General features: G+C 42.4%; 4 protein-coding genes and 1 long non-coding RNA gene across 13 annotated transcripts; 3 read left to right on the top strand and 2 right to left on the bottom strand.

The window, feature by feature from the left end:
* The first annotated feature begins 115 nt into the window (after positions 1-115).
* Positions 116-7,344, top strand: LOC105286285 (double-stranded RNA-binding protein Staufen homolog 2). Of its 3 annotated transcripts, none has more exons than XM_011351119.3 (8): positions 116-318; positions 996-1,077; positions 1,228-1,436; positions 1,514-2,116; positions 2,212-2,762; positions 2,854-3,379; positions 3,469-3,674; positions 3,786-7,344. In XM_011351119.3, exons 2-8 carry the CDS (start codon positions 1,025-1,027, stop codon positions 4,044-4,046), a joined length of 2,409 nt encoding a protein of 802 aa, XP_011349421.1. In that variant the 5' UTR covers positions 116-318; positions 996-1,024; the 3' UTR covers positions 4,047-7,344. The 3 variants fall into 3 exon arrangements, with proteins under 3 accessions (XP_011349421.1, XP_011349419.1, XP_011349420.1); XM_011351117.3 differs by having other exon boundaries at positions 2,176-2,762; XM_011351118.3 differs by lacking the exon at positions 116-318 and adding an exon at positions 335-589 and having other exon boundaries at positions 2,176-2,762.
* A 315-nt stretch (positions 7,345-7,659) lies between these two features.
* Positions 7,660-9,145, top strand: LOC105286283 (cilia- and flagella-associated protein 20). Its single transcript, XM_011351112.3, has 3 exons — positions 7,660-8,065; positions 8,150-8,512; positions 8,608-9,145. Exons 2-3 carry the CDS (start codon positions 8,237-8,239, stop codon positions 8,911-8,913), a joined length of 582 nt encoding a protein of 193 aa, XP_011349414.1. The 5' UTR covers positions 7,660-8,065; positions 8,150-8,236; the 3' UTR covers positions 8,914-9,145.
* On the bottom strand, positions 9,097-12,224 carry LOC105286284. Of its 2 annotated transcripts, none has more exons than XM_011351115.3 (4): positions 11,057-12,224; positions 10,582-10,985; positions 10,141-10,498; positions 9,097-10,068 (listed from the first exon to the last, which is right to left on the bottom strand). In XM_011351115.3, exons 2-4 carry the CDS (start codon positions 10,960-10,962, stop codon positions 9,272-9,274), a joined length of 1,536 nt encoding a protein of 511 aa, XP_011349417.2. In that variant the 5' UTR covers positions 10,963-10,985; positions 11,057-12,224; the 3' UTR covers positions 9,097-9,271. The 2 variants fall into 2 exon arrangements, with proteins under 2 accessions (XP_011349417.2, XP_011349418.2); XM_011351116.3 differs by having other exon boundaries at positions 11,609-12,224.
* A 354-nt stretch (positions 12,225-12,578) lies between these two features.
* Positions 12,579-18,442, top strand: LOC105286279 (gastrula zinc finger protein xFG20-1). Of its 5 annotated transcripts, none has more exons than XM_011351105.3 (5): positions 12,579-13,449; positions 14,840-15,091; positions 15,174-15,403; positions 15,469-15,903; positions 16,032-18,442. In XM_011351105.3, the coding sequence occupies exons 1-5, from the start codon at positions 13,279-13,281 to the stop codon at positions 16,375-16,377; spliced, it is 1,434 nt and encodes a 477-aa protein (XP_011349407.2). In that variant the 5' UTR covers positions 12,579-13,278; the 3' UTR covers positions 16,378-18,442. The 5 variants fall into 5 exon arrangements, with proteins under 5 accessions (XP_011349407.2, XP_011349410.2, XP_011349408.2 ...); XM_011351108.3 differs by having other exon boundaries at positions 12,580-13,449; positions 14,840-15,079; positions 15,487-15,903; XM_011351106.3 differs by having other exon boundaries at positions 12,580-13,449; positions 14,840-15,079.
* Positions 17,093-21,723, bottom strand: LOC105286280. Of its 2 annotated transcripts, none has more exons than XR_895207.3 (3): positions 21,398-21,723; positions 19,904-20,115; positions 17,093-19,842 (listed from the first exon to the last, which is right to left on the bottom strand). It is a non-coding gene; the product is annotated as an uncharacterized LOC105286280 (long non-coding RNA). The 2 variants fall into 2 exon arrangements; XR_895206.3 differs by having other exon boundaries at positions 17,093-19,833; positions 21,398-21,712.
* Positions 21,724-21,778: the final 55 nt, after the last annotated feature.

Genomic DNA, 21,778 nt, shown 5'->3' with positions numbered 1-21,778 from the left:
GTATCTAGCGAAACAAGCCATGCCGGAAACGATCTAGTAAGATTTGATTTCTCGTTTACCATTCGCTGTTATTTCTATTGTTTGCCTTCACATGCATATTCGTCTTTATACGATCAGTGACGTCACGGATTGCCGCTATCCTCACATCAAAATGGCCGCATTTTAGTCCACAGAGTACTTTTCTTTACTGTTTGCCAATAGCCGTGCTGAGGGCCTGGCGGTGTTCGCTGACGGTGTTCGCCGGATCTATTTCGCTGGAAATTTCACACGTCGTGCGACGTGCATCAAATTTCCGTGAAATAGAACAAACTTGACCGGGTAAGAGTGAACAAATAAAATGGAACGAATTGACCGCGCGGCATTCGGCGGGGCCGTGCTGATTGCCGTTGCCGCCACCGGACCAAGCCCATTTCTCGTCGAGATTGGGTTTTATTTATAGATGAAAACCCTTGATATCGCGTTTATGCTCGCGCATTGTAACTGGGCACGCATCGGTGCGTACAAGATGCGCGCGGTCGCAACGTCGTGCCGCAAAATGTGTGGCTTCCGTAACCCGCTTGATATACCGGCTCGCCCTTTGTGTCGGAAGGTTATATCGCGTTTTTCTGTGTCACGTTAAGCTTACCTAAGTTTATCCACATTGCAATTATTTTCACTCGAGCCGTAACTTTTCCTCTCTCGACGAACACGAGAAACGTTGTTTATGTAAAATCCAAACCGCATTCAGTGGAGATTCATTCTGGAGCAAATTTGAAAAAACGTGTGTGTGTGTGCGTGCGTGTGTGTGTAGGGTAAATGAGAGATTTCAATTGCGTCTTGTTTTTTATTAGCAAGAATAACGAGCGGTATAGTCTGTACAGTGTAGTTTATGTGTTGATAACGAAAAAGAAAATTCAATTGTGGTTTTTAAGTAGGAAGATTTTATAATTTTTCATTGACATGTTCAATATGAAGTATATTGAAATCAGATTAAATGGGTCTTTTCTCTCTTATAGGTTTCTTCGTAGATCTAACTCGTAATAACATGTTGCGTCACCAACATCACACAATGCAAAACCAACTTCGAGACCATAATAGGTATATAGATCAACAAACGCGTATACATACAGATATATGTTAACGACAATGACAATCGCATGTTTTGTCTACAGAATATCACAGGTGTAACTAATATTTTATGAAATAGCAAGATTTATTTTAATCATATACGAATGACGGGTTTCACAGAATGGCAGGACCGATACGGCCGATGCAGCAGGCCAATATGCCCCCGTTACATCAGCCGCAACATATATTGCCACATCGGAGTCCACATCAACCAATACTCTCCATACCACCCCATCAACAGCATATGCATCATATGCAGCATCCTGGGCCTCCACATGGAAACCCGAGGCAGCCGATGTTGATGGGCATGAATACACACAATACGAACAGTAAGCACAAATACAGATTGAGTGCATTTCTTCTAGCTAATAAATCCAGGGTTTATTCGTGAAACGTCTCACTTCAGACACTATGGTCGGCGTTGGCATGAAGGATCAAGCGAACACAGTTTCTGTGACTCTTCAGAACTCGAGTGTCCAGCAGGCTCAGTATCAACATCAGCAGCAATCACAACAGCAACAACCGAACAACCAGCAGAATCAATCGTCCCAACAACAGTCATTACCGCAAGCGCAGCAGCAACAGGTGCCACAAGCGCAGCAACAACAGCAGCATGTAACTCAACAGTCGAGCATGGAACAGGCAAAGTCGACTGATGGAGAGTCCGTAGATGACAATTTGTCGACTCAGGGTCACGCTTCGACCAGCTCATCTTTGGCAAACATGAAAGAAAAAACGCCCATGTGCTTGTTGAACGAATTGGCGCGATTTAACAGGATTCAACATCAGTACAGATTGACCAACGAACAAGGACCGGCGCATAAGAAGAAATTTACAGTGACGCTGAAACTCGGCGAGGAAGAGTACGTCGCGGATGGTCCCAGCATAAAAAAGGCTCAACACAGCGCGGCGACCGAAGCACTAGCGAATACCTGGTACCGTCAACCTCCACCTAAACCTACCAAGGCCATGAGGATCGGCCACTTGGGCAAATGTCCGACTGGCGCTGGTAATTTTCCAATATGATGGATTTTACGCGAACGAAATTATACTCTCTTCTCTTTGCAGGCGAAAATCTCCAATCGTACCGATTTGCGTTTACAGGACACTTGCCACCCACCGTCGAATTGAACGCGCTAGCGATGAAACGCGGTGAGCCGACTATCTACACGTTCCGGCAAGCTCCGCCGGCCGCGTTGCAGCATCAGTTTATGCCGCACGCTTTCGGCGGCAACTTTCAGCGAGGGTACACTCCCCGACTCACGTACAATCGTGGAGTCCATCCGGATCATCAAGGAATGTATCTCGTCTCCCTGAAGGTTGGCGAACGGGAGTTTACGGGTAGAGGTCTCACTGGCCAAGCGGCTCGCCATGACGCGGCCAGTAGGGCTCTAGAGCAACTGCGCCAGTTACCGCTGCCTGAGGAGATGTCGAGCGTCACCAGCGCTAACGAGAACGGTACCCTGACCGGTATCGACGATCCAAACGCCGAATTGAAGAGCCCGGTATCTCTGGTCCACGAAACCGCTTTGAAGCGTGGATTGCCAGTTACCTTCGAGGTGGTATCGGAGACCGGTAAACCGCACATAAGGACTTTCACGACGAAATGCACCGTCGGTGATAAATTCACTGTGGGAGAGGGATCCTCGAAGAAGGTAATTCGTCGCGCACACGCAGAAACACTGATAAGTGTTACGTATAAATTTGTGACACTCGCATTTGCATTCTTCCGCGTATTTTTTTCAGGTGTCGAAGAAACGCGCCGCCGAGTCGATGTTGGATCAACTGAAGCTTCTTCCTCCGTTACCCGCTATCATACAGAACCGATCGACGCGAGTAAAACGTAAGCCGCCGGCGACGAAAAAGAAATCCCGTAATTTAATCAAAGTCTATCAGGAGCCCCGTTCGGAGAACGAAGCCGCGGAGGAGGTGAATCCGGTCTCCCGGCTAGTTCAGATCCAACAAGCGAAGAAGGAGAAAGAACCGGTCTACAATCTGATAGATGAGAAGGGTGCACCGAGACGCAGAGAATTTGTTATGGAGGTGACGATGGGCCAGCATTCCGCGCAAGGAATTGGACCTAACAAAAAGTTGGCCAAGAGAGCCGCGGCTGAGGCACTTTTGACGCAATTAGGATACAGCAAACCATCGCCACAACCCGCGAAGCCATCCATAAAGACGGGAGAAAGCGAGAATACGGAGTCGAAGCCCAGAAAAGTAACGTTTCTTGAGGATGAACAAGTAAATGACACTCAACCTCATTCGGTAGGAGGTAAGATGGAACATTGGTCGTGGCTGTAATTCAACCAGCTGTAATTAATTAATTAAATACAATAATTCGAAATTTTCCTATATCTCTAGGTACTATAGGCCGCCAATTAGTACCTGGTCTTTTACTGGTGGACGGAGGTCAGGAATCTAAATTGGGAAATGGACCCAGCGTACAAATAGTTGCTGAAGAGTTGCGCGGCCAACAACAGAATTCGGCGGGAGTTTCGCCCAGCGATCAGTTGACTTATTTAGCGCAGTTATTCAATTTCAGCGTAGAATTCAACGATTTCCCCAAGGTGATGATTGATTTGACATAATTATGTTAATCAGTATCAAAAAGAGTATTTAATGGAACGCATGTACAAACACAATCATAATATTAATATGAGTAATTATTAATGTTTCAGGGAGTGTCCATAAATAAGGAATACTTATCACTTGTGTCGATAGGCACCGATCCACCACAAGTTTGTCACGGGAATGGGGAGACGATAATCGCGAGCCGCAATCAGGCGGCGTTAAGGGCCCTTCGTACTCTCAGTAAATTAGGACTTGACAATGCCTCGAACGGAACGCAAGTAAAGAAGGACAAAGGTGCGTCCGGGGACGGGATACACATTAACATGCAGGTTAAAAATAACATGATGGATGGAGCTATCGACAAGTAACCAAATAGCGCATAAGACTTATGTATGATGTTGAGTTTTATATTTATGCTTCTTTAAGACACTGCAGAAGTGCATCAATCGAAGACGTGTAACAATTTTGTTAAAAAAATTATCAATTATTCATAATCTTGATAATGAATAATGACCTTATAATCGTAATCTTCATTTCTTGTCGCTGTTCAAAATATGCTATTGTTTTATCCCAGTATTATTATCTCATACCAGTAAAATCTTTACTGATTTTTCCTTATGTATATATAATATATTGTACTAATAATAATAATTTGTAATAATAATTTGACTAAATTTGTATAAAAATTTACTCTCCTTCGAAATTATATAATATAATTATTATATAATTATATAATATAAACAAAAAAGATTATAATGAAAGATACATGATCCAATATTTCCATTTTATTGTTGAATCCTTTGTCAATTTCTTTGCTTGACATGGAGAGTTAGGCAGATATCAATTTTTACGAAATTCTTTGTATTAATTAATCGTATGTATATTTACGAAATATATTTTTTGCAGCGTCTTTAGTTATGTTAAAATGTCGATCAAGTACCAATACGCGATTTGTACGTAGTAATTATGCAAGAATTCCTGCGTTTAATGAGTAAAACTATCTGATTAGTTACAACAAAAACAGATTCAGGTTTCTGCGACTTTTTCTTACTATGGATCGTTATTCAATAATTCGTAACTCTTGCAAAATTAATGGTACTGTAAAATCGCGAGAAATGATATATTATTAGTGTTTGATCCTGATTGCGATCCTCGCAGTGACAGCTATAATTGCTATATTTATTGTAACATTTTCATTGAGGGGATCACAATTCAAAGATATTTGTGCATGATAATTCGAAATGGTCATTCTCCAGTTGAGCTCGGTTTATGATCATGTGAATATAATATTGTAGGTAAATATTAAGCAAAGTCGCGCGTTCTGGAGGTAAAGTGTGACCATATCTTTTGAATTCCTTGGCTTTCTCATTATCATGAATAAAGCGCTATGTCTTATTACCTAATATTAATGCACGGATTAACCGGTAGTTTTCTCTTTTTTTCTCTTTTCTTTAATAATATTTATTATGTATCCTCGTTTGCCCGAGAGCAAGTATCTTATGTTCGTTCATATAAGACGTATAATTTTCCATTGACTCGCATAAAGAAATTACACATAAAATTACACATCTTTTTCCAGAGCAAATTCTCTGACCACACGCGGCAGAGACACGTGCTGATTAAATGATCGTACGAAAGATTAAAAGTAGTTAACATTTAAATTGATAAATATATAGGTAATGCGATATACACTGTCCCTAAGCCTCAATTTGCTCTTCCATGAGGAACACGAGCATTTTGGGGTCACATATTCATGTATCGTAAAATATTGAGAAACGAGAGGAATAGAAATTTCCATACATCTATCATTCAGAGATAGAAAGCAATGATACGCTGTCTCGGAAATTTCGTTGAATCTGAAAATAGAAAAAAAAAGGTAATAATTCCCAATTTTCCCCATTGCAAAATATTGTTTTAAGTTTGCGAAGAAACATTTCTGAAGCAATGGCGAATTTTGCCTGATTGAGAAGAGAACAGAAATTTCTATACACCCATCATTCATAAGCGATTAAGATAATGATTGCTGTATCGGGAATTTCGATGAATCTAAAGAGAGAGAGAGAGAGAAGGTAATAATTCAAAATTTGTCCCGTTGCGTCAAGACTATCGCAGAATTGTTTTAATTTTACGAAGAAATAATCCTGAAACAACGGTGAATTTTGTGTTGTTGCCGAAAATGTATAAGGATGCTAAAGTGGATAGAACTTATTAATGAATGAGGATAAACATTGAGAAACGGTACAAACTCCTCGAATATTCGTGTAACTTTTACATTTTTAATTTAAATCTCGCGTATTACGGGAAGAACATCGTGTTTTGTTTGAAAATGTATAGCGATGCAGAGCTTTGTACCGGTTTGTTCTCAAGCAAGCGAGTTGTCTTCTATTCATTGTTCGTACGGTATGCAATTTATTGAACAACAGATACAAGCGACTGGTAAAATGTATTATTGTTCATTAAACTCATACATACTCTCGCATAGACCTTATCCATTGCTCGGTACATTGGAAATTTATAAAAAATGTTGATGATTGTTTTTTATCAAAATTGTACACAAGTTATATTGGAAAATCCGAATTCGAAGGCTGGTTCCGCCGAGACATTCGCTGAAAAATTATTTATTAACTTTTTGAGACTCTGATTGAGTTGTTTTGCTTGGATACTGATCACTTTCGTAGGTGGGCCTTTCTTGTTCATGTGGCATTCAGTATTATGAGACACAGTGGTAGATTCCATTATGTATAGTTTTTCAAGAGACAAACTGGGAGAAGAAACACGGATTAAACAACTGGCGTCACATATGCTGCGAAAGAACAATTTTATGCGTGTAAACTGTAATACCATATAGTTAATATTAATGATAGATAAGCGCATAATGTATCACTTTACTGCGATAAACGGAGACGGAATCCTTTAACACTTTGAGGAAAGCCCACATTCGCGTCGAGAGATCGACCTGCACGCATGTCGGTGGACTTGATCCGCAAATTGTTGAGGAAACAGAACTCGAGATACGATCACGGCGAGAAGGGAAAGAAGCTCATTGCAAAATAGTTTCACGACGGCGATGATGATGTTGCGTGATCCATATTGCGTTTATTATTACGTTCTTCTGACGCCGCGACGTACGCGTACACGCGGATTACTGCGAGCGTTTGCTTACTTTTAATTAGAATTAGCGAGGTCGAGTGATTGTTATTCGTTTGCCGTTTCGAAAATTGCTGTTTTGTATAAAGTATACTAAATTCTCTCGGTTTTTCGCTTAGCTGACTGTGAATGAGTACCGAACGCATGAAGAGTACACTCGATACCAATAGTTTAATTGCGTTAGATACATACGTCTAAGTGAAACGATTTGTTTGTACGCATTCTGCGTTTGTAATGCATTCTGTACGAAATACAATCACGTAATGCGAGTCTTCAAGAACCTCCGTTGAGAATAATTGCTTCATGAATAAATAAATCAGTTCGAAGGAGCGAAGAAGATTCTTCACATCGATGAAGCTTTAATTGCATTTCTGAGAGTTGATTATACAGCGTGCGGGAATCTACTGCTTTCCTCTATCAGTTTGTATTTGACGTTGATGAACAATTAGAAAGGTTTCACATGTAATACGGCCTTTTTATTATGCGTCTCAAATATACGCATGACAAGGTGGCACACGAGTCTGAGAACGTACTTCATTCATCCTTTTCTTAAGAACTCCGAGACAATTTATTAATGTTTTAAATTTTTCATTTGTACAATTTGTTATTTAATTATTATTGTTAAAATTGCAAAGTTGCATCTTTTCGAAACTGACCTGTAAGATTATGCAAAAATAGCTACATATTAAGTAGCTTTGTATTAAAAACAATTGAATTAGATATAATTTTTAATTTTTAGATTATTTTAAAAATATATATTGGATAAATAGAAGATCGCTTATTTGTCAACCGTGCATGTGATTGTAGTTTGCAGTATCGCCATGAGATGTCCGTTGCAGTACGATTGAAATCGCCAAGTTACACAAATTTCTATTAAAATCGGTCTTTTAGTGTACCTCGGAAATATCAAACATCCGAATTAATTTGAACTGGTCACGTATTAAACACCAACAAGTTTAGTTTACCTAGTCAATATTTTCGTTCAGCGTCGTAAATCTTAGCGTTTTTATTTTAATTTACTGCTCGAACTATTGTAAAGTCGGTCGTATCGATCAAACATTACGATATAGGTTAGAGTCGCCGCCAAATATCTCGTAAGACGTTTCTCGCACAAGTCGATGAATTAAATTAAAATGAAGACTGATAGATAACGAGCATAAAATTTATTACCTCAAGTATAAACATGAGTTTTTCAAGTCGCCGTTCGTAACGCACTTAATCCTTTTTAAGATGGAAGAAGGTTAGCTTCTGTGTCTCGGGTTTTTACGAATTTGTGAATTGAATTTAATTTAATTAACTCTGTCGATACAAATGTGCATTACAGGATTGACGAGGAAATAGAAAGGAAGAAGAAGCTTCGTTTCGGGATACCAGAGAAAATTGCCAGAGCAACGGAATCTTAACCGCAAAAATGTTCAAGAATACCTTTCAAAGCGGATTCTTATCCATTCTGTACAGCATTGGCAGCAAGCCGCTGCAAATTTGGGATAAAAAAGTGAGGAACGGACATATCAAGAGGATCACGGACAATGATATCCAGAGCCTCGTCCTGGAGATACTCGGTAGTAACGTTAGCACGACGTACATTACCTGTCCCGCTGATCCGAGAAAGACCTTAGGTATAAAATTGCCCTTTTTGGTCATGATCATTAAGAATCTGAAGAAGTACTTCACGTTCGAGGTCCAGGTAAGCTGCGGATGTTCTACGTCCATTAATTTGTAAAGCACGAGGAACCTCTGTTGGATTGTTTCATTCAATATGACCAAATTTACATTTTGCAGATAATCGACGACAAAAATGTACGGCGTAGATTTCGTGCTAGCAATTACCAGTCGACGACGAGGGTGAAACCATTCATCTGCACCATGCCGATGAGGCTGGACGATGGATGGAATCAAATACAGTTCAACTTGGCTGACTTCACACGTCGGGCTTACGGAACGAATTACGTAGAGACGTTAAGGGTCCAAATTCATGCTAACTGTAGGATACGACGAGTATACTTTTCCGATCGATTATATTCGGAGGATGAATTGCCGGCGGAATTTAAACTGTTCTTACCAATCCAGAACAAGGCAAAATGTTAGGAACCGATGACGAGACGTTTCTTCATGAGAAAAAATATCGCGTAAATATTCTTTTAAAATTTGTTTCAATTACTTTTCGGAGTGATCATATATAATATAATGCTATTATAATGAAAATCACAAACTGTTACATTCTTTAAAAAGGGAACACATGTGTATATATATAAATATATGTGTTTCTAAAATTAATTTTTTATATTAAAATACAGATAACGTGTTTACGATTACAATTAAGCACTGTATTTATTTATCATTATACGCTCTCTCTTAAAGATAAAATTATGCATATACTTTCATTTTTTCATATATTTTCCCCCTACATGTACATGAGCGTGTGCATCGTCTTCTTTCAGGCAATTTATAAGCTAATCGTTATATTTGTTTCATTTTCTTTCACGCATTTATCTTCAAAAATAGTGTACAGTTCATGGCTTTGCATGTTAATTAAATCGTTGCTCATTTTATCAAATTTTGATGTATCTTTAGCTAGATTAAATTCAGGAGCAAATGGAATATTGGGAGCGAATTCTCTGCATTTTGCATCCACGCGATGAGTATTATCTTCTGCTTGTACACGCTTGTTACCGCTGTCACGGGTTATACAATTTCTTGAATTAAAAATGTGTACATCTCCCGCGTTCTGAATTCTATGCGAGTGCGAATCAGTTGGAGATTTGTTATCTCCAAATAACGTTTCACCGACGTGCAGTTTTAAGAACTGGCTTTTCGCGATTCTCTCGAGTTCAACGGAAGCAGCGGGTTGCAATATATTATTACTTTTTATATTTGATGAGTTTTTGGGGGGATCTTCTGCTTTGTACGTTTCTGTCGTGTTTCGAATTTCTTCCTTTAAATTGTTATTCTTATCTCTTACTTTATTTTCTGCAATCGGATCATTTATTGAAGACTCTGTAAGGCTTTGTTTATCCGTAACAGTTTGCTTATGCGTTTTTATCGCACTGTTTAAAATATCCAACGACATGTAATTTCTTTTTAACGCGCTAAAATTGTTTAAATTTGCAGTAGTATTGGGTGAATGTAAATTGTCCAGCCTTCCCATGCTATATACGTTCTTAGATAAATGTGCTTCTGTTGGCAATGTATCTATTATGTTACTTCTTACAGAACGATTCAATTTAGACTGTTGTAGAAGTCCTAGAAATAAAGACAGACAAATTCACACGTTAGTACACACATCCTACAATTTGTAAAAAAATGTTAAACAACCTCTGCAACGTTCCTCCGTCTGACAGGCTCTGTCGACGGAATTCATTCCCCGTTTCGACATGTACGCGTCAAGGAACGCTTGATACGTGTCGACGGGGATTTCATCCCGAGTGTAATGACGATCCTGCAGGTACACTCTTCTCAGATGACAATTCGGATAAATGATCAGCCTCTGCAGAGCTTCATAATCGGCTCCGTACGCCTCGCGGCAGAGGGCTTGAAGATCCATCTCCAACGAGTTCCAACGCTCCTCCAGCTTCAACGGAACGCGAGCCACACTCGCGCCGATGCACGGCAGCTTCTCAAGATTGTACGTCATAAAGGAGAATCTCCTTCGGCACTGTTTCTTGTCCATTATCTTCGCGCATAAAGAACAGGTGACACAGTGTTAGGATGATGAGATTACGTAATCTTGGTTCACGTACAAAGAGACCCGTGTACCTGCACTTCGAACTTGAATGGCAAATTCAAGTTCTTTATCACCAACGCGAGAACGGGCAGCCTGATGTTCAGCACGTCGAACATCCTGGCAGGGACGGCTATGTTCGTGGGCACCGAGCTGTCCTGCGGTCCCGTGATCTCGATTACTCGGTCCCCGTGTAGCGCGTCGTCCCTCACTCTGCGGACCCTGCCGCCCAGGGAAACGCGCTTCGACCACAGCTCCAGCGGCTTGTCGGCGACGCTGTACAGCAGCGATACGTATCCACGGCTCTCGTTACTACTCGACATTGCTCTCCCTGCACCGGCGATTAACGAGAGGCGAAGGGTTACGTTACAAAGCTGTGGGGGAGGGTGTAGATTCCTCAGATTTCCTTCGAGCATTTCAACATGATTTCCCGGTGCTCCTACGATGGAAATTATATGTCGGAACTGACGAAAATTTTGTAATCATCTCGCATGGTTTTGTATTAATTACTCCAGAGGCACTCGTATAGGTTATGTCCTCCTCTCGTTCATATTTTGTTTTTGGTGCTCTTTTTATATCGGAATCGTCGGAAATGATAAAATAATTTTGAGAAAATGACTGTTCTTTATTAAGAAGAATTCTCTCCTTCTTTATTCGTGCAACAGTAACAGCAACATGTACAATATAATTAATAATTATCAGAAAGACAAAACAATAATAAATAATAAATGTGATAACGACGGGTACATTAATTTTTCATTTCTTTTTATGAATGTAAGCTTAAGTAAGATACGCTATGAAAAACTGATGGAATGTTCATCTTTTTAGAACGCAATTGCATCGATAATTACGAATATAATTCCACTCGTTTAATTAACAATTTATTCAGTTTAGTTATATTTTATGATAATATTGTATCATGATTTCGAGTCGAGAAATTGATGGGATATATTTAAGACGCATTGTCATCCGATTGAAGACTTTATTATCATTATTAAATCATTATGATAACAATGCGAATCACGATATGAATACATCATTATTATCGCAGTATTTAATTACGTTTTTCAAAATGGCTGCACTCGCATCACGAAAATCTCCCCCTATCCGTACGTCGAATATTTCGAACTAGCGAGCGCAGTCTTCTGGCTGCGATAAAAAAGGAAGGTAATAAACGTCGATACGAATAATTAACGAAATAATGATCGCGTCATTATACGAACGCGGCGTAATTAAGGGCTGTCGAGGGGAACGGCGCGGGGAGGGTTACGGTAAACGACAGGCGCGCACACACACATCGGCACACATGCACGCACACGTGTACGCTCGGCGCGCGTATTAATTGCTAATTATTAAGTATTGATTTTTTTAAATGGGGACGTGGAGCGCCAACTCTCCATTTCCCTCCCCTTTCCCCGCGAGGGGGGAGGGGTGCTCGCGTCGCGTCAAGTATCCGCGGACTATTTTCCGCGACGCGCAAAAACCGCGGCGCGCATGCGTCCGCGCGCGCAGTAACACCCGGCAAAATGGCGGCGAAAAATGGCGGGAAAGCGCGGCCGTTTTTTCCGGGGCCGTGTCACGCGCTCGGAAACGGCAAGGCGCGCGTCACCGACGGGGAAACGTGGGGACGCGGAGAGCGGAACGATCGGCGACGCGGATACGCGGTCCCGCGGGATCGCATCCTCCACTGAAAGGCGTAATCGGGACGAAAAAAATTGGCGGTTTGCCGTGACGGCGGGGCAAGATGGCGGACCAATTAAGACCGGCGCCGCGCGCCGATGCGTTTTATTGTTTGCGCGTGGCCGTGGTCGCCGTTGTTGGCACCGTCGTCGTCGTCGTCGTCGTCGTTGCATCGGATGTAACGCTGCGATTTTCGCGGATTTGCCCGCGGGCGGCGATGGGGCCGTCGCGACGCCGCGCAACGCCGCGGATACGCGCGCGCGTCGCGCCGCGACGCGGAGCGCCGGCGGAATCCATAAATAAAACAATTGGTTATATACATATGTTTTTCAAATCGACGAATGCTATTATATATTTTGTATTGAGCACTCCTGGCACTCGGGGGGAGACGGACGGACGGACGCACGCCGACGCCCGACTACCGCGCGTCCGTTTTTATAAAGAGCCACACGGGCACGACGTCTCGCGTCGCGTCGCGTCGCGCCGTGCCGTGCCGCGCGGCTTATAATCTCGCCCAATCCGCGGCTTCACTCATAAAGTACACGGCGGAACAAAAAAAGAGGGAAAATCGTTATAGAATAATCAAGCCGTCGCTTGCTCGTTCGTTCGTTCGTTCGTACGGCCGCTCTCGTTGCTCTCGATCGCTCGCCGAGAAACGTTACCACGTTTCTTCCCGGTCGCGCACGTCGCCGTCGTCACCGCCGCCGCTCCGAGGATGCACCGTCGTTTTCGGGGTACATGAAGACGTCGCCGTCGCGGGACGTCTCGGCGCATCCTCCTGGCCGTCGTTAGTCGTGGGGCAGGGAAAAAAAGAAAAGAATAACGCCGACGTCTCCCGTGAAGTCTGCGTGCGTGCCCCCCGTTAATCTCTCTCCCTCCCCTCTGGCGAGGATCGTCGGAAAGAAGTCTTCCAGCCGCGGAACGAGAGGAAAAATTACCCTCCGCTCCCTCCTCCGCATACCCTCCTGGTGGCACGCTACACTTCTTTTTTATTATACACCGCCGCTCGGTTCTCCCCTGTCGCGATCCTCGGCGGCTCCCGCTTTTTTGAAATGGATGCGGCGGCACGCGATCGGCAAGCGGCGGCGGCGGATCGGTCCATGCCGCAGTGTCGGATCTGCGCGGCTGACATCGCCGCCGACGACGACGGGATGCACATCTTCGCCGAGGACGGCCGGCGTCACTATCTGCAGACCAAGATACGGAAGTACCTTTACGTTCTGGTAAGCTCTGCTCTGCTCGAGCCCGTTTCCGCGCGTTTTTTTCGCGTGGCGGGCTTTTTTTCCGCTCGTTCCCCTCCCTCTCTTTTTTTCTTCTTTCAAAATTCGCCTTTACCTCGCACCGCGTGACGTGCATGTGTGTGCGCGATCACGTGCCGGTCGCGGGACGAATCTCGACCGTCGGCGAATTTTGAAATTTTGAAACTCGCGCCGATCGTCGAACGATTCTGGGCGAGATCGGTCACCGATCGTCGCGCGATCGCGCCGTCAAAACCGGCCGCGCGCGCGTGTCAGCTCGATTTTTCCGAGCCGATTTTTCGGTCGCGCGAAAGGAAAATGACTCTTTGTCCAGAACAAGCCTGTCGCGTCGCGATCGCGACGATTCCGCGAGATCGGCAACGCGGAATGCTCGTGATCGGCGACGAAACTCGTCTGGCCTCTCTCGTTGATCAATGACTCTTCCCGAATTCGCGTCTCCGCGGATAAATCGACTCGTTCGTCTAAATATAACGGCGACACTTTCAGCACCCAGGTGCTTATAAAGGTGCGGCGACACGTCTCGTTGCGTCTCGCGAAAAGTCTCTGGCCGAGGATTAATTTTGCCGATTGCGTTGACGAGCCGCGAAATTAGTTAATTAGATCGTTTATAAAATTGTGGGGAAACGCGACGGACGGGGATGATCGTGCGAGGATACGTCCGCACGTCGAGCGCGACCATTTTATACGGGGCTGCAAAAGTGTTAAAAATTAGCATTTTATTGATTACAATAAGTATACCGTGCGCGCCGTATGTATGTATGTATGTGTATATATATATATATATATATGCTATACAAGTACCACATCTATAAATATAATCGGAAATGAGGGCCGCCGGGGAGCGGCGTCGGGAAACGACGTTGGACGGAATAAATTAATGCGGGGAATGCGTCAATCGGACGTATTGTGCGAGAAAGCCACAGTGACTTGTCCCTGTTAAATAAATACCGATCCACCCGGCGAGATAGTCGGCGCTTCGCGACACGCCGAGAGCTAGGTTAATTGCGCACGACGAGATCGAAAGGGGTGGCGAGACGGGTCATGCGGACATGAATAATTGATGACGAAAAAATGACGAAAGTATAACCCTTAAAATAGTATTTAAAAAAATAATGTTTTTACTAATTTTACAATCGGCACGACAAGTAACGTTAATTTAAAGATGCTCGTTCTGTTTATCTTTAATGTTGGATTAATTGTTGATAATTATAAAATGAGTGGAATAGATAAATTTATAAAATTGAGAAATATAAATAATAATTTCGAGCTGCCTTATTTTTAAAAACACATATACAAAATTCCTATTTAAAAACTTTTACACTGAACGCATTTTTCTTCTCGAATGCTTCCCCAGGTGTCATCGGAGGACAAATTTTCGAAAATGGTCTGTTCTATATGCATCAAGAGACTGGAGGGCGTCCATCGTTTCGCAATGATGGCATACCGCACTCAAGAAAAATTGAAATCACAGTTCTGCGATAACGTTGACAATACGAGTTCCGTACAAGACGACGAGATGCCAAATATTAAGGATACGCAAGACACTGCGAAAAAGACGGAAGATCGAGGTCTCTTACATTCAATACTGACGAAGGTACGTATGAAGGTACGTCTGCTTCCACGCTTATCTGTATCATGTCTCTATGTACTACACTGCGTGTCTCATCGATGCTTTGTTCCGCATCCAGGGTGTAATAGAGATCCTAACCGAGGACGAGCCACTGGTGTCGCCGGAATCGAATTCACAGGAGGATAAGCGTCACACCCCAAGCATGGAGGAAATGGAGGTGAAGGTGGACCCAATGCTGTTTCTCCAGTGCGGTATGGAACCATCTGGATCGGAAGCTTCCGACTCCTCGGACTACGAGGAGGAAATAACGAGGAGAAATTCACCGGAGCCGCTTCCTCTGACAAATAAGTAGGAATTTTTATTCTGCTGGTAAAAAACAAAGCGAGATATGTAAATAATGTTGCGAGATTTAGTGTACTTTGCTCATTCAGAAACACTGAGCCGGATGGAGAGGAGGAGGAGGAGGAGGAGGAGGAGGAGGAGGAGGAGGAAGGGAAGAACGAGAGTGAGACCAAGCGGCACGAGCGCGGTGGTAAAACCATGTCGAATATGGCAAAGCCGCACGAGTGCACGATATGCGCCCGGTCTTTCATATCGGAAATCGGCTTACAAAATCACCTGTGGTTGCACTTACCCAAAGAGAGGAAATTCGACGGGAAGCCTATCTTGCGATCTCAGCACGTTTACTCGACGAACGGTGTGCTGCACACGAACGGTGATAACAATTCGTCCAGCAATTTCATCTGTCCAATCTGTAGTAAAAAGATTTCTACGAAGGGAAATTTGAAAGTGCATTTAGAGACTCACAGGCCTAAGGGGAAGTACGGTTGCGACATATGTGGAAGAATGTACGTTTCTATCGCAATTCACGCATAGTTGACGTATAAGAAATTAGTTGAAATATCAATAGAGAGCAAAACGTAAAAATAATAATAATAAAAGTTATAAAATTCGAACTCTTAAATTTCTTTCACAGTTTCAAGACGCAGTCGAACCTGTTCAGACACAAGGAATACCACGGCGGCATACAGTTCCCGTGCAACGTCTGCGGCAGGGTGTACCCGACGAATTCGACGTTACGCGCCCACAGCATAACGCACTCGGACCTCAGACCGCACGCATGCCCGCTCTGCGACAAGACGTTCAAGCGAAATCAGGATCTGAAGTTTCACATAAATCAGCACACGGGTGCGAGGCCTTATCAGTGTCCTTACTGTCCGAAAGCTTTCGCGAGCTCCGGCAACTGTTTTTCGCATCGTAAGAGGATGCATCCGCGGGAGGTCCACCGAGACCGGCAGAGAGCGGCGGATCTAATGAGATGAACCATGGGCAGTCAGTACGAGGACTGGTCTTAGAATCTTGGAGAAGTACTCCTCCCGATTGATCGTGTATTAGTATTTGTCGTAAGAACACGTAAAACTTTTCTCTCATTTCCAGCGCGATTAACGGTGCTAACCGGTACGGGAAACCTGGGAAATTTTCTATGCTTTATTGTTCTTAACTTATTTGTATACACATTTAGCGTTAAGTACGTTATTGTTGGTATTATATACTTTGTTAGTTATTTATTGGATATCTACGTCTTTCTACCGTCTAATAGTAATGTTCGTTGATAAACGAGATGTTGCTAAACTTCCATCGTTATTAGTGGACTTAGCGATTAGGCTTCGCTACGGGGTGCGTAGATGGCACGGAGAGTGAGTTTGAAATTTCATAGCCAGATTTCGGTATCGGTTGCTTCTAGTCTTATATTTTTCGCGCACACTCATTCAATTTATATGCACTGCTTTGACAGCAAAAAATAATTAAGTTAAGTTATTTTTTTCCTAGACACATGATGCAAATAATTGCTTAAAGGATCTTGTTTCGTTACGTGTTTTTTAGCGTCTTTTATTTTCGTGATAAAAATATCCACACTGCCATTTTACACATTTTACTCCTTCGTTTCTGATATTTTTAATCTAACGGTATTAAATATAAGTAGCAGTAATTTAATGATTTGTTATTTATTTATAGAAAAAAGAAGGGACGTTCATACGTATAACGAGATATATTGTAAAATTAGCGGTACGCCCTATACATATATGTACGACGTTGCTTAACGACTCTGTGATAATCGTTTAGTACTGATCGTTTTACACTGGTTATGAAATTTACAACTTATCGGCTGATACCAATATATAGGAATATTATTCTACGAACGTAGATTATACACGACTGTAGCATTATTCAAACAGTGACGAAGATTCTAAAGGAAGACACGTTATTTTACTCGCAGCGATCAAGGAGTTAACACTCCAGAGAGAACTTTATACAGGACACACACACACACACACATATATATATATATATTGACCAAGAAGAAAAGAAAGAAAAATTGCGAAAAGGAGAAAAAGTTTTGTAGTCTGTGTGACATATTTTTAGCACAATACAAACATCATCATAAATGTTAAGACTGTATACGAAAAATTATGTGTCAAATTAGGTAGTAATTGTAAGGACAAACATGACCGAACACGTCACGTCACGTCGCAGTCACGTGGTCAAGTCGTCTAGTCGTCGCAGTATTAATTTATCGATAAGAGTAAAGGTGCGCCATACTCGATACAAATACGATCATGATGTTATTCTTATAAGCGAGATAAATATTAAATCGAAGTCTGAGTAGTTTTTAGGGAGGATCATAGTTAAGTCAGTCACTTAGTGCGTGTAACGTAGATAATAGTCCGTGCTTCCGTACAATGTATACATCCGCACACATGCTGACTCACCGCAGAAGGTATATAAAATATAAATAGAGGGGCGTACAGGGCAGACGAAGAGAAAAGTACACATGTAACGGTACACAAACAATAAGTAGGGTACTATGTATCGCAGAGACAAAAGGTATATCACCGTGTAACCACATTATTAATACCGCATTATTAGTTCATAGAGATACAAGCGTGTATTTTGCGATTACGTTTTTTCCGGATGCTTGACGGCGTTATATATTATATATACATATATATATAGAGAGAGAGATAGGCAACAATAAATAGTAATTATATATATATACATAAAAATAATCAATTTTTGACAGAAAGGAAGAGCATCCGAGGCGATCAGTGCAATGCTCGCGGCTCAATCATCATTCTTGCATCTTTTAGACCTTAGAGAATCAAAAATTGAGTATTTTTCTAAAGCCAAAGACACACACCAAAGAGACAGCCCTAGTGATTGAGACTAGCGATTAAACAATACTTCAGAAGTGCCAGTTGTAATGCAGAAAATTAATTAGTAGCGCATTCAGCAGCAGACAAATACCGGAGGATCATTTTGTAGAGTTAGCTAGTGCGGAATACACCATCTGTGACGTATATATACGAATAAATTCATTGTATAAAATGACTTGAGCTGCATCCTGCGTTCGCATATTAATGACGGAGCACGTGTCGTTGAACCGACATTATCGATAAGTGAAACTACAAGAACTATATGCAACGGCAAATAAAACCGGTATGAAACTTCGTCGAATACAATCGCGCTATTGACGCGAGAGATGGAGAGCGAAGCGACGTTTCTCAACGTTTCAACGCGCGTGAATAAATGACATAAGATGCGAACGTGTCTCGGGAGGATTTACGTGATCGAGTGAGATATTACGGGCGACGAAATAAATATCTATGAATATATCGCAACCGATAATCGCGGGCTCGCAGCACGGCGGTAGATGCAACGATAAATTCGATAGAACGCCAGTAAATTTCCATACGTTATTATTTAGTAAAGATCAACAAGAATGCATAACGAGTGAAACGTACGTGCCCACTTCCACATGATATCGCGCACGAGATATGCGCAATTTTCCTATTTTATTTGGAGTCGTTATTTCATGAGACTTATCTCGCGACGAACGAGAACACTCTGATAACATTAGTTGATAATAACCTTCAACTATCATTATTAGTTGGCGACTGCGAGACTCAATATTTTCTCTCAACTCAGATAAGTTGGATTTACGACCACAGTTTGTTTTTCAAGTGACTAATCCTTCAAGTATGTTTAACTGACTGGTAAACATGTTGCTTTCAATATATTTCTAACATTTCCTCATTGCATCCGAGATTAATTATGAGATATTAAATCCAACATACCTAAGAACCGCGAGCACACCAACAAGTAATTGGCATAACTGATGTAATCACCAGTTAGCATTAGCTTTTACTTGGCGCTAACGGTTTAACAGGCGTTAACTATCTTCGCTTTAACAGGCATTAAACAGCTCAAGTGATGACTAATGTTTAGTTGCAGGCGTCTGACCGTGGCGTTTGACAATTTCCCCAACTAAAATAAAAATTAAACTGAAGGAATCGAACTATCTATATCTCGCAGAGACATATTTACAAACGTAATCTCGACGTGATATCGATATAATCTCCGCGTCTGCGTAACAAATTTCTACGGTCGGAGTAAAAAATGGGAGAAACGAGACACGAGACATATCGCGGCTGCTACGAATCGCGCAAACTTTACAAATTACGACGGCGTACAGCATTATTACGTGGCATCACGCAACAGCATCGAGAGTTATTGATCACGACGATTAAGAATCCTTCCCGCGCTGCTGCGGAGTTACCACTGGTTACCGGTAAACAATTTCGCCGGGAAAATTGTCTATATATGCCCACACTTGCATTCTCGCACCGTGCAAATTGTATCCGCGCATTGCGGATGTAAACTGCAGAAAAAAGATAGCGAAGTTTGCTCCAGTTTCTTTGAGTAACGGCGCACAAACGCTGCAAATACTTAATCGTTATTTTATTATACGTTCTTATAGCGACATATATTTTTATCATTTTTATTTACTTTTTACCATCACTCGTTGGCTATGGCGCAAGTCGCAGGTTCAACGGCCCAACGGACGCCGTGTATCGTCTGTTAATGTCATTCACCCTTCACATTATATCGACAAGCTGGACGACGACATAATTATCTGAGATCCCATACTGCTCCGTCCACGAGATACGACTCATACACATTGACAATCCAAACGATGGGAAGATCAACGGCGTTCAATCCTGAAAAATTCATATCCGATGCTGAGCCTGATCATACACATAATTTTGATAAGATACGATGCAATCGCGTTCTTCTAAAGTGACCAAAAATAGATATCTATCTAGTCGGTTTACAAGATTCTACCAGCGATGCGATAAGCAGGTGAAGCACAAAAATTGAGAGCCAGGTAACGTTCTCTAGATATACCGATAGCGTGAGTGATCGAACGAGGCTCGAGGTCTCGCCGACGAGATTCCGTCGTAGGAGGATCAGCCGACACGCGATTCGCACGGCGGATCCCCGTGTCAGTCAGTTTTTTTTCCGCCGCATGCGAGATCGGTTGCGGCGCGGGAACTTCTTTCCCTGTTTCGCGTGTCAAAAGACGAGGACCGCCGCAATGCGCAGGTGATACCTACGTGTCGGTCTCGCAAGGTCGCTCGGCTGCAATGAGAACATCGAGAACGCCGCAACGAGTTGCCCCTAGCAACGCGCGTACTGTTTAGTCGAACTATTAGCTAATTGCGATCTCGCGCGCGCACTATTATTAGGAGCATGATCGTTTCTCTCAGCGCGCCGCACGAAATTGACGTAATCCGATCCTTGAGGCGCGCGTGCGCGCCGCGGTACGTATTTTTTACGAGAAATCGCGCGAATTATCTATCGATGCCCGATGCAGAAGTGCGACGTACAGTTTGCGCGTCAGAAAAATAATTAGATGATAGTCGCGGTATATATATAAATCTGGCCTAATTACGGATTGCGGCAGTCTCCTATATTTTTATATATTTTTCTATAATTAGGGTCTTCCCTAGAATATATAAAAATATAGGAGACTGCCGCAATCCGTAATTAGGCCAGATTTATATATATACCGCGACTATCATCTAATTATTCCTTTGTAAGAGAAATCAAATCCGATTACGTGTTATCGTTCCTCTTCTTATCGTAGTTTCCTTGCTTCTGGTTATCATTGGGCTTTTTTTCGTTTATATGCAGCCGTCTGGTACGCACTCGTAATGCCAATTAGATACGCAGCATCTATTTGCAAGCACTAGAGCGTATATTTATATCTCCGAAGTTGCGGCGGTCAAGATGGACACGTAGTGCTCGAGTTATCGCGACCTTTTGCGTCGAGGAAGAGGCTCTCTCTCGTAAACTTTCACGGATTATATTATTTGCTTATCGTTATCTCCCCGATGACGCAAGTCATGCACAAGCAACCTTGCCGCATTAATCGTTCGTGAATTTATAATCTCGAGCTCGTAACGGAAGAGCAATTAAACTTGAAAATTTCAGACTAACCTCAGTGGAAACATTTTCTTGTAAACGTCCGTTCTTCGCGAAATGCTTCGACAGGACTCTTCGAGAGATCCTTTCTTTTCAACTCTTGGATGCACTTAATTCAGTCCAGTCATTCCATGCTTCGTCCTTGAAAAAAAAGTACAGATAAGCGAAGTAAAATAAAAAAGGAAGGCAGAGAGAAAACAGTGCAGAAAATCGGAGCTTTGTAGATCGTTACGTCGTTAAATTTTAAGGTTAAAAAGCGATATTAAGTCGTCTCTCAGGAGCTAAATAATCGGTAGCGCTAAACGTGCATAAACTTGCGTCTACTCGTCTCTTTCTCTCTCTCTCTCTCTCTCTCACGAGTAAAAAAGAAGATTGAAACGCGACTTCGTCGCGCGG

This window comes from Ooceraea biroi, chromosome 13 (genome assembly GCF_003672135.1).
Source record: "Ooceraea biroi isolate clonal line C1 chromosome 13, Obir_v5.4, whole genome shotgun sequence".
Lineage (NCBI taxonomy): Eukaryota > Metazoa > Arthropoda > Insecta > Hymenoptera > Formicidae > Ooceraea > Ooceraea biroi.
The sequence above is the reverse complement of the archived record's forward strand: the minus strand, read 5'-3'. Positions and strand labels throughout refer to the sequence as shown.